Raw genomic sequence first — 15558 nt, 5'->3', positions numbered from 1 at the left:
TGAAAATCCAACAAATAATAGTATCAGATTTATTAAAATTAGAGAGAGAAAATTCCATAATACGCATTTCACATAGTTCTGCAGTACAATATTTTTTTGTAATATTTTTTTGTTGCCGTTCGAATATTAACACTAGGGGCTCCGGAAAAATCGTTTAGATTTTTGGAAAGCTTCGATGAGTGGCCGCTTCCTGACGTCATACAAGCTGAAGCCCATCATAAATTGAACGTGACATTTTACAATTCGATGATCGATTACGTTATCGATCAGTAAGTCACAATATTTATTTAATCCTAAGTAACAATAAAAGCAGAAATTACAAACGCATTACCGCGCTTCAGTTGATTGAATTTATGTAATTAAATTAATATAAGTATAGTTAAGTAGACATTATTTTATGGTCACATCGTAATGACAGAAATTATTTTATATTCTAAGTCTTAGAATTTAAGAGAAAAGATGAATGTGATGATTTTACAAAATAATGGGCTATGTTGTATTTATGTGTGACACTATTTCTAGTAGGTATGGAAAAAGTACTTAGATTTCAAACGTTGGGGATGATAACTAGACTTCTGTTAGCGAATCGAATCTGATATTCTATTAGGTATAGTTTAGGCGGGAAGTCAAAAATTAAAAATTCCCAATTTTTTCAAAATAACCAAAAAAATTACTGTAGATAGTTGATATGTTACAAATGTTCAAAAAATATTTATATGTATTTTAATTTTTTAACGTTTTTCTATACTTTTACGTATATCATTATGTTTTATACACTCAATTACATTTTAAAATGCAATATTTTCAAAAAAAATAGTTCAACCTACCGCATATTACATAATAACTGATACTCAAATAAATTATTTTAATCACAACATAAATACATATTAAAACATATTTAGAAATATTCGCTAATATACCATCCTCGTTCAAAATCGTTTCTGTATAAATTGACGTATGCATTGAGTTCGAATTTAACACATAGGTACATTACAACGTGACTTACTCAATGACGAGTTACACTTGACACCTACAATTTAATGCAGTGCATTAGTCATCAGAGTGGTTACTTACTTTCCACTTCAATCTTTTAATTTTTGAAACCAACTTTTTAATAAAGCGAAGAACAGCTGTCTCCATCAGAAACCTTGGAAATTCAGGAAAAACTTGGAACAGTTAGTGAAAGTCAAATCATGGGACGGGTGACATACATATCGGGTAACGTGTTTGAAGGACTCACATCCGAATCAATCCCACACAACACAGGACGTCTATGTATGAACGGCGGTACCATTTACGAGGTAAAATGTTCACAACCTAATGTCAACATAAACGTAGATATGTATTGGTATCATAAGAGCCTTATAATGTTAACTTTACTTTTCAGAAGACTTATTCTTAAAGTAACAAACTAAAGGTTTGTTGGCAGTAGTTCTTCACTGCTCGACTTTCTTCGCATTCCTTTTCATCTCGCAATAGGATTTGCAATAATTAGCGTATTTTATTACTTATCTATTAGTGGTCTCCCGCTCCTGAGTTTTTGTCCTTGGCAACTTCTATAGTTCTACTGATTAGACTTGTCGTTATGGTGTAGAATATTAGTCCAATTTACTTTTACTTTTTTCAAGAACTTTGTGTATTGTTTCCCCGATTCTTCGGATGAATCGGATGGTATTTTCATTTTTTATGTTTTATGTTTTGTACAACTTATTCTAATCATCCGTCTACGACAATGTCTCAAATTAAATAAAATATTTTTCTTTTGTTTTACCAATAGTTCATGTATCATTACTAAACACTCCAAACATAAGCCTTAAGTATATTTTCCTCCCATTTATGTCAATATTTTTTTTAGGGATTCGCGTATTCTTCTTGCTATAAAATATGCATTTATTCTACTTACTATTTCTTTGATACTGTGGCAATCATAACTTTCAAGTTCTTTGTACTAGTTTACTAAAGTGTCACCATCCAGTGTACTTAAGTAGTTTGGTTTACCTACGACTATAGCATACCAGAATTTTAGTTTTTGCTTTTTATTTTCACATTGAATAAACCTTTCTTTGTTACACTAATTATTCTTAGAATATTCTTTAAGCTCTCTTATTTAAATGTTTTTACTGTAATGTCAACTATGAATCGAAGTATATTTATTCTTTTGCCATTTATTTTATGAGCTATAACTTTTTCTCTAACTTCATCTATTGCTTCTGTGTACCTTTATCTCACTCCTTTCCTTCCTCTTCTTGACAGATACACATTATACTACCTCCTATAAATTGCTTGTACAAAATTTTAATTATTCTTCTATCCTTATAATATGTTAACCTTTGCTCTTTTTGGTATTTACAAACATCTTTTTACACTTTTTTCACATCATCAAATTTTAATATAAATACAGATACATATAATTTTTGTTTTTTTACGTTAGATGCTTTAAACGTTGTTTTTTTCAATCACTTATTATAAGCTCTAAAATATCTTCTATTGCTTCTCTTTGTCTTTTAAAACCTAATCTATCTTCAGTTATTATCCAGCCTATTCGGGCTGTTTAATTCGTTTTAACTCAAAACGAGCAAAAATGTTTGATATATATAAATTATGATTAATTTTATCACATGTTTTCGCCGCTGTTCACTAATTGTAGTTGGGTATTGAATTAACTATGTAGTTTTTGAAATTTCTTGATATTTAGCCAGTTTCATGACTTGATAATTAGCTCGAAGATCAACATTTCAGTATTATTCCCTTTAAATTCAAATTATTTAATACCCCGATAACACAGGTATACAATCAATAATTTATGTTACAGTATTAGTTGTCTTGAAATTGAAAATGTAAATTAATTCTTTTTGATTAAGTTTTATTTTTCTTGCTATATTTTATTCTAAATTGTATAATTGATCATTAATATGTCGAATAGGTATATGGAGTTTACGGTTACCATATTTCATCACTGCGTCATTCTACAGTTATTGCTCAGGCTTATTCGATTATGATAATGTTGTCCACGTCTGGCGAATCGTAAAATCACATTTGCATTTACCGCTCTCGGTAACTTATAAATAAGCAAAACTCAGTCATTGCGTAATTAGTTTTGTCGTAGGCGCACACATATAACTTCTATAAATAATGCGATTTGTCCAAATACATGCAAACATATATAGTATATACCTAGTATACTTATATACTTATATAAGTTAACCAGACGTGATGTACGGACATCCGATGTAATCAGCTTCAGAAGCTAAATTTCCTTGAATCCACCGCACCGTTTACGAACTAAACCACAAAAATTCCTATCAGAGCTTTTAAAATCTGGAAACATCCATATACATCTATCATAATATTACTCCTCCCACGTACGTTTTATGGTATTTTAATTAATAATACAGTAATTCTGCAATTTCTTCTCTTGTCCCAATTATAAGCTGAATAGGTACATTAACAGACCTTAACAGTAGATTATTATTATTATTATTAATGTATGAAAATTATTTAATCATACGTATTACACTCACCGTAACTTATCGATCATGGTTTAAATACTTCTGTAGACATTCGTTCCTTACCACGTAAATCATGGTATTATTAATATTAACTGTTAGTTGAATACTCAGATATACATATATATGTAATATGTATAATAACCGAATAGCTATAGACTACGCATATACAATGAGGTGTATTGGTCAATGTTGCAAATAATTATCATACAATATACACTAACCCAATTAATTTATTAGAAAAGTTTTGAATATTGATGTAATAAATTATTTCATAATATTCATTAATCATTATTCGTTATTAATGGATTTGTTGTACAATTATTATAAAATCTTTTTATTTAACTTTTACAACAAATATAATCTGCAAAATCGAATAGTCACAAAATCAACAATCGGATAGGTAATTTCGTGTTTTTTCGTACGAACAATTATTAGCAAACGTTGCTCAAGTCTCATAGGTATGACTACTTTAGACTTCATTGCTCTGAATATAGAGTTAATTAAAATATTTATGTTATATTATACGTTATGAGTGTCAGAGATCGTTTTTAAAATTCTCATACTACCACTGTATATCGTATGTAATTGAATTTCAACGCAGTATTGAATAATCGTGCCAGCCATTATAGGTAGACGGTAAGTCCTTCATCCCACTTCGACGATGACCTGGGCACCATTGGCAGGTCACGTATACTTAGAGAAAAATGTTCTCACGCCCCTACAGGGACAGTTGAAGGACGGTATTCCCGAGGGCAGGGGCGTCATAAAATGGTTGGACGGCAGTTGGTACAGAGGTGAATTCCTGAAGGGCCTCAGGCACGGCCAAGGACTGCACGTGTCCAGCGAAGACGGCCGTCGCTGGTACAGCGGTGAGTGGACGAACGGCAAGAGGAATGGAAGTGGTGAAACAGCCTGCTGCGTCAGCCAACCGGACGGCGCGTTGAATTACTCCGGTGACTGGGTGGACGGGCGGCCGCACGGCACCGGAACGGCAAGTTGGCCGGACAAGACACGGTACACCGGTGGTTGGTCACGTGGCCAGCAACATGGTCATGGTAAGGCAGTATGGCCAAATGACCACGTGAGTTTTGCTTCGTATAATCACTCACTTAAAAGTATCGAATTCGGTTAGATTATAAGATAATCTTCAGAAAGGATATACCAATGGAATAAATATATCGATACCGATTTCAAGCTCCAGTGAGTATGTAAGTGAAGTATTCGCAACATATAAGTGACCATCGAGATCTTATATAATAACGATCACTGATCAGTGGTATGTCCAGAAGGGAGAAGGTTAGGAATAATGTCCACCCCCATCGACAAATAGGTTGTGTTTTTTATAATCTAGCACCAATATTAATTCAAAATATTATAACTAATACATGTTACAAATACCTACCTAGTTATTACCAGAGCTAGGATTTTATAGCATTTTAATATTTCTTATAATATTCTTAGATATAGCAGGGTAAGCTCAAATTTTTTTCATAGTTCAGAAAATTGAAATTCAAAATTTTATTCTGCGTATTTCAAGATTTTTAGATTGTAGTGCTATTTCCGGATGATTGAGATATTTTTAACTCATCATCCAATCAAAATTGATTTTTAATTAATGTCCAATTTTAAAAGTAAATATATATTAAGTAAAATAGACTGATTGTACGGACGTGCTAGTTTTTTTTTTTTAAATCACTCGTAAATAAGTTAAGATTAAGGCGCTGGGTGATTTCCTGTAAAAAAATCTTATAAAAATGTATATTAAGTACACGTGAGTAATTTACACACAAATGCAATCAATGTATGTAAGTATTGGTTCTAGTCTTAATCTCAAGTACAATATATTAATATATATATAGTACGCACATATAGGTGTGTGTGTGTGTATAAATATACTGTCCTCGGTTGACTCGCGAGAAAATGGGTGCACTACGTGAGATGATTCGGTAAATAATTTAAAAGAAATTCGTCGGCGTAATAGCACTGAACTCACGATAAAATGCTGCCGGTGAACTACTCTTAGTCGATTGCACAGTGTTTGATTTGGAATTAAATTCCTTGAGGAATATTCGGACAGAGTACGCGAGAGGCGGTAATAGCATTACGCAATAATAAACATATTATTATCATTGTTATTTTTTATTATTATGACAATAACTTGGTTGAAAAGAAGGCAAATAAAAGAAAAAAATTCATAAAATATATAGTTTTTCTCATTATTATACGTTACCCACCTATATTAACATTACAACACAAAGACATTGTCTGTAGTAATGGTGGGGTAATTGTCATAGACCATAGTTTCTAGTCTAAACAACGATTATGAGAGATAACGTGCGTTTGGCTTTATAACTTTAAATCGTAGTTCTGTAGACACAAACGGTAAAACTTTTACTATAAAGTTAGGTATCTATGTTATAAACTTAAAACATATTATCCAAGTATAATTTGTGATGTTTTAACAAACTTGCATATTTAAAAAAAAATTAAAATAATAAAATGTATTTTAAAATCAACGAAACAACACTTTTAATATAAATATTTTTGGGGATTAATATTACACATATTTATTATATGTCCAACATGTTATACACGAGTTCTTAATGTTTTTTATTTATTAATATCATCAAAAGCTGTTTGTAAATATTAATTCCAAATACTCGTGTTTTATTAAACATACAAAAAATTATAGTTTAATCGTTTTGATATTTAAAAAAAAGAACTTATAAGTAAATATGCACTGCAGTAGAACCAAGCACTATACTATTTTACGACTCTTTTTGTAAACAAATAAGTCCTTATAAATAAATTATTGAGTTTTTCTTTATATCAATATCACAAAGGTAATAAATAATAATAAAATAATAGTGATAAGTACTCATTAAATAATAAACTTATATTTTGCTTATTTATTTTTAATATTTCATGGTAATTGGAAAATAATATAGACAATAATGATAGTAACATAATATTTGTATATCAATGTGCAAATTTACTGAGTTATAACCAACACCAAGAGTTTAATCTTCTCTAATTAATAATAATTATATCAGGCAATCTCGCAAATAAATTTTCTAAGAAACAACACGCATCTTTGGTACAGTATATTTTTCAACAAATATAAAGCTACTCGATTATTCTTGTAAGTTATAAGACCTGCTATCACACCATGAGTGCAAATAGAACAGTTTCAAGGGATAACGTCCACCCCCAAATCGAAAACGTTATTTGTAATTTGTATCTATCACATCCATAAGACAATAACTGCGTTTTTCATATTTTGTTATATGAAAATATGTATTAAATTGATATGATAAAAAGGCGGGTAAGTCGTTGATGTCGCTCTGCTGTACAGTACCAGGTTACAAATGGGTTATGTAATGGATGGAATTAAATTTGAATCCAATGGATATTATATCATTGTATACGAAAAACGATTCTGAGCGAAGACGGTTTATCGGTCTAGGATATATTATAGATTATGAAAAATTTTCTTAGATTAATATGAATAATAATAATATGATTAATATTAATTAGAAAAATCTTAGATTTCAAATAAAATTTTTTTATGAATTTCTAGCATAAAATAATTTGTACATTGCCGTAATTTTTACGTATGTTGTCAAAAGTCAAACTTTGAATCCTTGTAAAAAAAAAATTGTGACTATGAATTTATTTTATTTTTCAACTGCTATTGTTAAAATGTGTTAGAGGTCTTGTATTAAATTTTCAAGCTTTTCTACCGAACAAATACATTTTTATCGATATTTATAGAAAAAAAAAAAACTAAAAAAATTGAAAAATTAAAATGTCAGTAAACAGCTCAAAACAAATCTAAATATTTTAAAAATTGTATGAAATATAGAAAATGCCTATATAAATATTCAGTGAAAATTTCAAGTATCTGTGGTCATTTGTTTTAGTCTTTTAGAGTTACACCAAAATAAGAAAATCACTAAATGTGAAATCCAGTGAAAATCCAATGTTGTAAAAATTTAAATTTCAAATACTCATAAAAATTTAATTTGAATTTCCGGTGGACTTTTTATTAGTGATAAAGATTGAAAAACTTGTAAGGAATCTTGTATTAAATTTTTAAATCTTAGATTTAAAAAGTAAATTTTTTATGAATTTCTAGCTTAAAATAATTTGTGAATTTTCGTGATTTTTACGTATTTTGTCAAAATTCAAACTTTGAATGCTTATAAAAAAAAATTGTGACTATGAATTTATTTTATTTTTCAACTGCTATTGTAACAATATGTTAAGAGCCTTGTATTAAATTTTCAAGCTTTTCTACCAAACAAATACATTTTTATCAATATAAATTTAAAAAAAAACTAATAATGATCGAAAATTTGAAATGCCTATGAATAATTCAACTTAAGTCGAAAATTTTTGAAAATTGCATAGTGGATAGAATATACTTATATAAACATTCGGTGAAAATTTCATGTATCTATGGTCATTTGTTTTAAAATTACATAAAAAACCAAAATCGATTTTGTCGAAAAATGAGTGTGCGTAAAATTTCCCGTTTTTCCCTTAATTTTTAGTTTGTTTAGTGAATTTTTCACTTTTGACCCCCCCCCCCCAAAAAAAAAAAAAAGTACCAACTAGATTCACTTTCTGATCGAACGAGATACTGAAGTCAAAAATCTAAGCACTTTTACTGTCCCAAAACGTGATGACAGACACAAAAAAAAAAACACACACACATCATGGTAAAATCAATACATTCATCGCTCCGCTCAAAATTTAAAATATGAAATATAATATTTCCTTCAAACAAGTTTAATATCAATGTATAAATATTGCAAATAATATGTATGATGTACCTATATTAAAATTATGACAGGTGTACGAAGGTGATTGGTTAGATGGGCAAATGAACGGTACAGGCACTTACGAATGGAATAGCAATCCTCGAGACTACGACCGGCTGGTCATCCTGTGCTCGTGTGACAAGTACACTGGTCAGTGGTCAAAATCTAAAAAACACGGTAAAGACGGCGTACGAGTTGATTCCCCGGTACCTGTCTACCTGCACCAATACCGTTGGCTGTAATACGATTGCGCGCGGTCCTTATCAACGGTACCTTTTTAGGTGTACGATTGCGCTTGCTAAATTATTTTTGCTTCTAAGCAACGTTGCCAAATATACAGATTATAGGTGCATGGTAAATATCCGAACTTTTTAGGTAGATTAAGTGTGAATATAAAGTATCTGTTATTTTTTGTAACTATTTGTACTATTTTTAACTTTTTGTACTATTTTTGACTGATTAATTGACACGTGATGCCACGTTTATAATGTTATTAGAAATAAATACAATAACAACATATACGACAAATAACAAATTTTTTTATAATTTTTTAATAATGATAATTATTTTAAATTTTAATAATAAATCGGCAACGTCGCATCCAATTTCACGCGCAATCGTACACTTTTGAATAGTCAAAAGCATGTTCTTTGTTATTCCGGCACCGCGCGCAATCGTATGCCCAAAAAGGTAAAACGCGCGCAATCGTACTCCACCGATACCGTTGAGTTGATTCCCGGGTGATTAAGAGGTACGTACGAATTGATTCCCGGGTCATTATATATAATTTTTTTCAATGTTTAGTAAAATATTTAGCCTATTAGCATAACTCATGAAACACCATCACAATTTTGTTTTTTTTTTTTTTTGTTTTTTCATATTTTGAAAATCATTCAATTTTTATTTATACATTTATTTCATTATATTATATTTACTATTTATTAAAAAAATTATTAAGAACATTTAGTAATTAGGTAAAAAAAATACAAAAAAATTTAATAATTTAGTAAAAAAAATATAAAAATTTAGTAATTGGTAAAAATGTCTATCGCATTGTTTTTATAAATTGGTATTTTCAGGTAATGGGATTATACAACACATAGGCGCCCACAAAAATTTTTCTAGGGGGGAGGCAATGTTAGGATTTAAGGTTAATATTATAATTTTACTAGGTATTTTAAAATTAACCTAACCTTTTTTATTATACTCGTATACAATATATTATATTTTATTATATTACAACTTATTTTATACTTTAAATTTGTTGTTTAGTATATAGTAATTTATCTTAAAACATTCAATTAAAAAAAATATTTTGAAAAAGCCAGAGGAGAAATGCCCCAGCTTGCCCCCCCTCTGCGGGCGCCTATGATACAACAATAGTGAATCAACTCATACCTACCTCTTAATGACCCAGGAATCAACTCGTACATACCTAGCTAATAATGACTCGGGAATCAACTAATACATAAAATAGGTCTCGGCAATCAACTCACCTATCACGGTAAAGACGAACAATAGAGGATGAAGATTATAATAATATTTATTAGTTAATTGAAAAGACCGAGTGCATTTGAAATGATATACGTTTCGTTAGAGATGTCTAACTTTGGGATGGTATCTAAAGTTTATGAAACTTTATATTAGGTACGGCAGGTACGGGAAGTTATTTAAATTCAAATAATAAACGTTTAAGTTCAGGTATGAGGACGTTTCATTTTGACAGTATATTCTGAGTGACGTAAACCATGATAGACGAATATTCCACAAAGTTCTTTGCGATATCATTAAATAATAATAATGCATAATATGATTGACCTGTACATATTATATCATATTATAAAATACAACACCTAAGTAATTTTCAATTATACCAGAAAATTATTTATAATTCACAGCCACCCTGGTGGTTGAACAGCTTTCGGAATTCAAAACTAAACGTCAATTATTGTCGTTGACGATATATTTTGATATTTTCTATTATATAACGAATACTATCTGTTTGACGTTTTAAGTTCACCTAATACTTAATAACCCATAAAAGATTTAGTGAATAAGATATTTTATTTTGAGTAACACGTTAAAACAGAAACCATTGTTACCTATATCATAAGACATGTTATAATTCAGAACAGTTTTTCATTATTAGATATGTATTGTGTAGGCTGTAAATCATAGGTACACGACATTAAACTCACCGCAGGTATGGGAGTATTCTATTCAGCAGACACTGGGGCGACGGTGACCGGTCGCTGGGTGGACGACTCATTGGACGGTCCGTGTGAAATCGTCTTGTCCACCGGTCGACCGCCAAAGGCTTCCGGTCTCGTGTTCCGCAACAACGTACTTTACGAAACGCGACCGTTAACACCTCCGTTCACCAAACCTGCTGTGTCGACCCCAGGCCGTAAACGTCGACTTTCCTACAAGCCCGTCGTTCCCGCGTCTGTGGGTTGTTCCCTTTTTATCAGCTCCAAAAGCCACGTCCAAGAATCCAATATTGGTTCTCGTGATTTCGACGCAACCAAGTCAGTCCGTCTGGTGCGAGCCGACATCCAGATGGCCAATTCGGTGGGCGAAGGAACGTCGTGTGGTTACGACCTGACCGATCATGTTCTGAGAATAGCGGACAAGTGTAGGGAGGATTTGGACGTAGCAACCTACACTCCTGTCAGGGACTGGGAAAAGGATCTCCGAGACGCAGAATGCGCGCTCAGCGAGTACGATGGACGTTTGGTAGAACTTTATCTGGCTTACGGCTTGTTTTTAGCAGACGGTCCGATAGCTTACCAACCTCTGATGACTCGTCTCGGACTCTGGCAAATGATTGTTGACAACCGTCTGCACGTACACATTTCACTAGCTGACTTTGACGACTTATTGTGTGAGTGCAAACATGACACATATACATAACTAACACTGTTTTCGGTTATCACCCCTTTACGTCCTGCAGAAAAAGCTTAGATAGCAGACAACGTGATCTCTATATATAACACAACAACTTATTCGATGGATACCCCGTTTATTGGAATAAATCTTCCGATTTTTATTTATTAAAAATATATATTAATATTTTTATTATTTTAGGTTTAGGTACTGTCCACAGTTACAGAAAATGTTATACGGATAAATTAATGGATGTGACACAACTCGAAAACAGCGCGACTAATTCCAAATTTCTAAGCGCCGTTTTTTTCTTGTTGGCTGCAGTCACCGTCTTGGTCGGCATTTACAATATTATACGCTTAAAATTACATTCATATTCAGATAGATATTGATACGAAGTGACAGTTGGATTCAAACACTTCTCATAACACCCACAACCCAACTATAAACCTACAATATTTTGATAACATTGTTTTACACTATAATCATTTCTTTCGTTTTTATCGCGCTTTGCGTACGATTAATTTTTTAAGTACATTAAAACGTGGTTTACAGAATTCAAATCAGTTGTTTGTTCTTTTACATCATCGATTATCATGCACTTAAAACAAAACAAAAGATTCCGCTGCTTATATAAACGTCACGCTCCGTTAAAAAGAGATATCCTCATTTTTTAATGTAACAACGTGATATCTCACAACAATTCATATAATTTGTGTGGATCTAAATGCGTACATTAAATCAAATAAAAAAGTACTTCCGCACACGTACCGTATATACAAAAATGCAGACAATATATAAACAATGGTGTACACGATTTAACACACTATATGATTAATATCAACATTCAACAAGTATTATCACATGACTAAAGAAGATCAAGATATTTCAGACCGATATTATCAAACACATATATTATATTTGATATCTCAGCTTAAAATAGTATAATATTATTGTTATTTTAATCACAACACGGGAGTGCGATCTGGTACAAGGGGCATGCAGTGGAGCTGAATATGTAATTGAGATGTGATAAAATTATTTTTCATTTTATTTATAATAATTTCTATAATTTATTTTTCAATTGAATATTACTAGAATATCCTAATTCCAATGCAATATAATATTATGTTCGGAATAGCAATACAACTATTAAATATTTCTAACCTTAAGCCCCTTTTCAAATAAGTAATTACGTTTATCGCTTATGATAATGATTGAGGCTGGTGGTTGATTTAAATATTTACTCCATATTCTAAAAAATAGTTCGATGCAGCTGGGAACATGCACTGCACTCTTCGCCCTGCGCAAATTGCAGACACGTGGACTTGCAGATTATACATATTATTATATGTAAACACACGACTTGTTTTTTAAATGAGATATAAGCTAGATTACTAGAAGAAGACAAATAATAAATTTTGTATTATAGTTACGAAATCTCGTTTATTTTTCTTATGTTACAGTTTCCTTTATTATTAAACCATCTATTACAGTCCGTAAGCTGTAGCCATGAAAAAGTTCAATCACAAACTGAGCAGTGCGCGTTCTTATATATCTAGCATATTATGGATCACGAAATGTTTATTAGTGTTTTAAATTTTAACGTGGAAATTATCGCACGGACCCATTATTAATCGAAGAAATTACTATGTATTTGGAAATAATTTTTAAAATAAACATTATCGTACCAATCGGTGACACATTTAGACAATAAAATATAGAAATAACTACAATATTTGGCGCAACGAATAAGTCATTACTCACTTGTATATACAATTTGATATAGTGTGTGTTGTGTGTATTATAAATTAAATTATCACACGGTCATACAGGTATAATAATATTATACATATAGTATACATTATATTATATAGTTAACTTTAATGACAATGACGACGATGTTGATCTTCTTTACAACTACTCGTTATGTAACATAATTACTATATGATTGCGCTTGATTCTTGAAGTTAATACTTAACGTATATTATATTACATTATACAGTAGACGACTATAATTATACCTACCTATAGCTGTCCCCAGAGATCAATCACATTCCACGAGTTGTGAGCACACAGTATGCACGCTATATACACACTTTAAGCTATTTATATGTTTATATTTATTTATACTAATAAAAATAATAATACATATATTGTTTTATGCGGCATTTCGACTACTGTGAAATAGATAAAAACAAGAAGTATGCAATCGTCTCGGCACACGATCCCTTCGAACCCATTTACTTTTGGCAATTCGTCCATGCAGTCTGCGCATTGGCGACGGTAGTTTACGACGATACACGAAGGATGACGCGCAAATTCAATAGGACGGTTGGCGGTAACGGATTGATGGCTTTGGCTTTGCGCAAACTCTTTGAAGAACTCATGAAAATCGACATTGTTCCGACGTCCTACGGTGAGAAAAAAAATATAAAGGATTAGGCACATGTACACAAAAACATCGTTATAAACTAAAAATCCTACAATGCTGGAGAGTCCTGTTATTTAGACACCTAACTCTGCTATTTTGTACTACTTTAGTCTTTAAGTACTGTATTTACAATCCAGTATACCCATATCTCGTAATTCCACGGTGAGCAATTATGTTTGTAATGTACTGCAAAAATATAAAACCGCATGTTGGGGATAAAAGCTCTGAGCAAGAACTAGACAGTCATTAGAGCAAAATATTTTATTACAGTACAGGACAGATTAACTAATTATATTTTATTTTTATTTTTTAACTATTTGTTTTTTCATATTAAATAATTTTTTTAATCATATATTCTAACATAAATATGTATTTCGGCTGAATACACGTTTTTTTTTTTTTTCTGGCCGACTTTTCATAAAGTTTTCGTTGTCATGGTTACTTATTAAGGGTGCCGAAGCCGGCGTGTTTTTAAACACAAATATTTCTTACATGAAAATCTCTTACCCTCTAGAATAGTCGGATTTTTTTAATTGTTTCATTTATATCTGAAAGATGTAGACATTTTGGAGGCCGAATTAAATCCAGATTTTCAAATTATAATTATTATAAAAACTAAATTATGTATTTGAATATTAAATAATGTACAACATTTGTTTTTTTTTTTTCAAATGTAATAGCATTCAAACTTAAGTGAAAATCTGGTCTTTGATCCGACCTGCAAAAATTTCCTTCTTTCAGATAAAGAAAAAAAATAATCAAAATCCGACCATAACAACGAGTGTGAGCGCTTTTTCTGTAAAATTATTTTTATATATAGGTAATGTTAATTATATATAAAATTTTTATACTATATTATTAATTATAATTAAAATTAATGGAAAAATTTTTTTATTTATTAAGGTAGTGACTAAAATATAAAATGTAATTTTCACAATTTTATTGAATTTCGGAAATTTTTAAAAACTGGTTCGGACACCCTTAACAAAAATATATTTACGATGCATAGATTTTCCTTGTAACAGAACGTGATAAGGTTTTTTAATCCATCTTTATATTGAGTACGAAATATAATTTACCTTAACGGTTTTTTCTGGTTTATGCACAGGCCACTTATTTTATCGCTATTATTATTATTTTGGATAAAACGTCCATCTCTTTACGGTGTATAATAATACAATAAAATATATTTTCAACATTTATGGTGGCCGCTGCAGTAGACACACTTGGTAACGACCCGTTGGCGGTGGGGCATTGGGCCAACAGCCGAAATACGATGACTACCATGTACGACGTGTACCGGAAGATGACGATGACGGAAGCCGAAAGCCCGCCGCCGCCAATCACGGTGCACCAGCTGATCCGGTTGTACGGCGGAAACGACGGTGTCCTGCCGGCAGTGTTGGACGTCGTCTTCGGGCTAGTCGGTGAGGTGGTGGCCACCACAGCGGCCATGTTCGAGTTTTCAACTAGAACAGTGGCCAAGCTGCTGTCAGAAGCCTGTCCGACGGCGGTGGACAGCCGCAGCGATCCCGCGCACCCGCTGTTTGTGGCCTTGGACGCGCGATTGACGTTCGCCAATTGGTACCGTTTCGTTTTAATGTGCATCCGCGACTGCCGCATCCCAACGGCAGAAAAGCACATGGACATGATCAATTCAGTTTCATCATCTACGCAGTCTTCAAACATTTCAATTCCGAGTGGCTGATTTTTAATTCTCACCAAATGTTTATGATCAAAATATATTATTATCAAACATATTTTTAATAATGTGTTTTTGATTTACATCATATTATGATATGTTCATAGTTCACTTATAATTATTAAGGCAATAATACCAGAATAAATAATTGTTATGACCTCGATAAAAAAAAAAAAAAAAAAACATAAATATTATCAATAT

The 15558-nt window shown here is 31.5% G+C and overlaps 1 protein-coding gene across 1 annotated transcript; it reads left to right on the top strand.

Moving 5' to 3' along the window:
- Window positions 1-126: 126 nt before the first annotated feature.
- On the top strand, window positions 127-15363 carry LOC107173972 (uncharacterized; the record flags this gene model as incomplete). Its single annotated transcript, XM_089226967.1, has 7 exons — window positions 127-269; window positions 1121-1301; window positions 4234-4590; window positions 8368-8512; window positions 10539-11219; window positions 13413-13640; window positions 14873-15363. Coding segments are annotated over 7 exons (2226 nt in total), but the record flags the coding sequence as incomplete, so codon positions are not given.
- Window positions 15364-15558: the final 195 nt, after the last annotated feature.

The sequence above is a fragment of the Diuraphis noxia genome, unplaced genomic scaffold (genome assembly GCF_037042655.1).
Source record: "Diuraphis noxia isolate RWA-SAM2 unplaced genomic scaffold, SU_Dnox_SAM2 contig0004, whole genome shotgun sequence".
Classification (NCBI taxonomy): domain Eukaryota; kingdom Metazoa; phylum Arthropoda; class Insecta; order Hemiptera; family Aphididae; genus Diuraphis; species Diuraphis noxia.
Note: the sequence above shows the minus strand (reverse complement) of the source record. Positions and strands in the feature narration are given on the sequence as shown.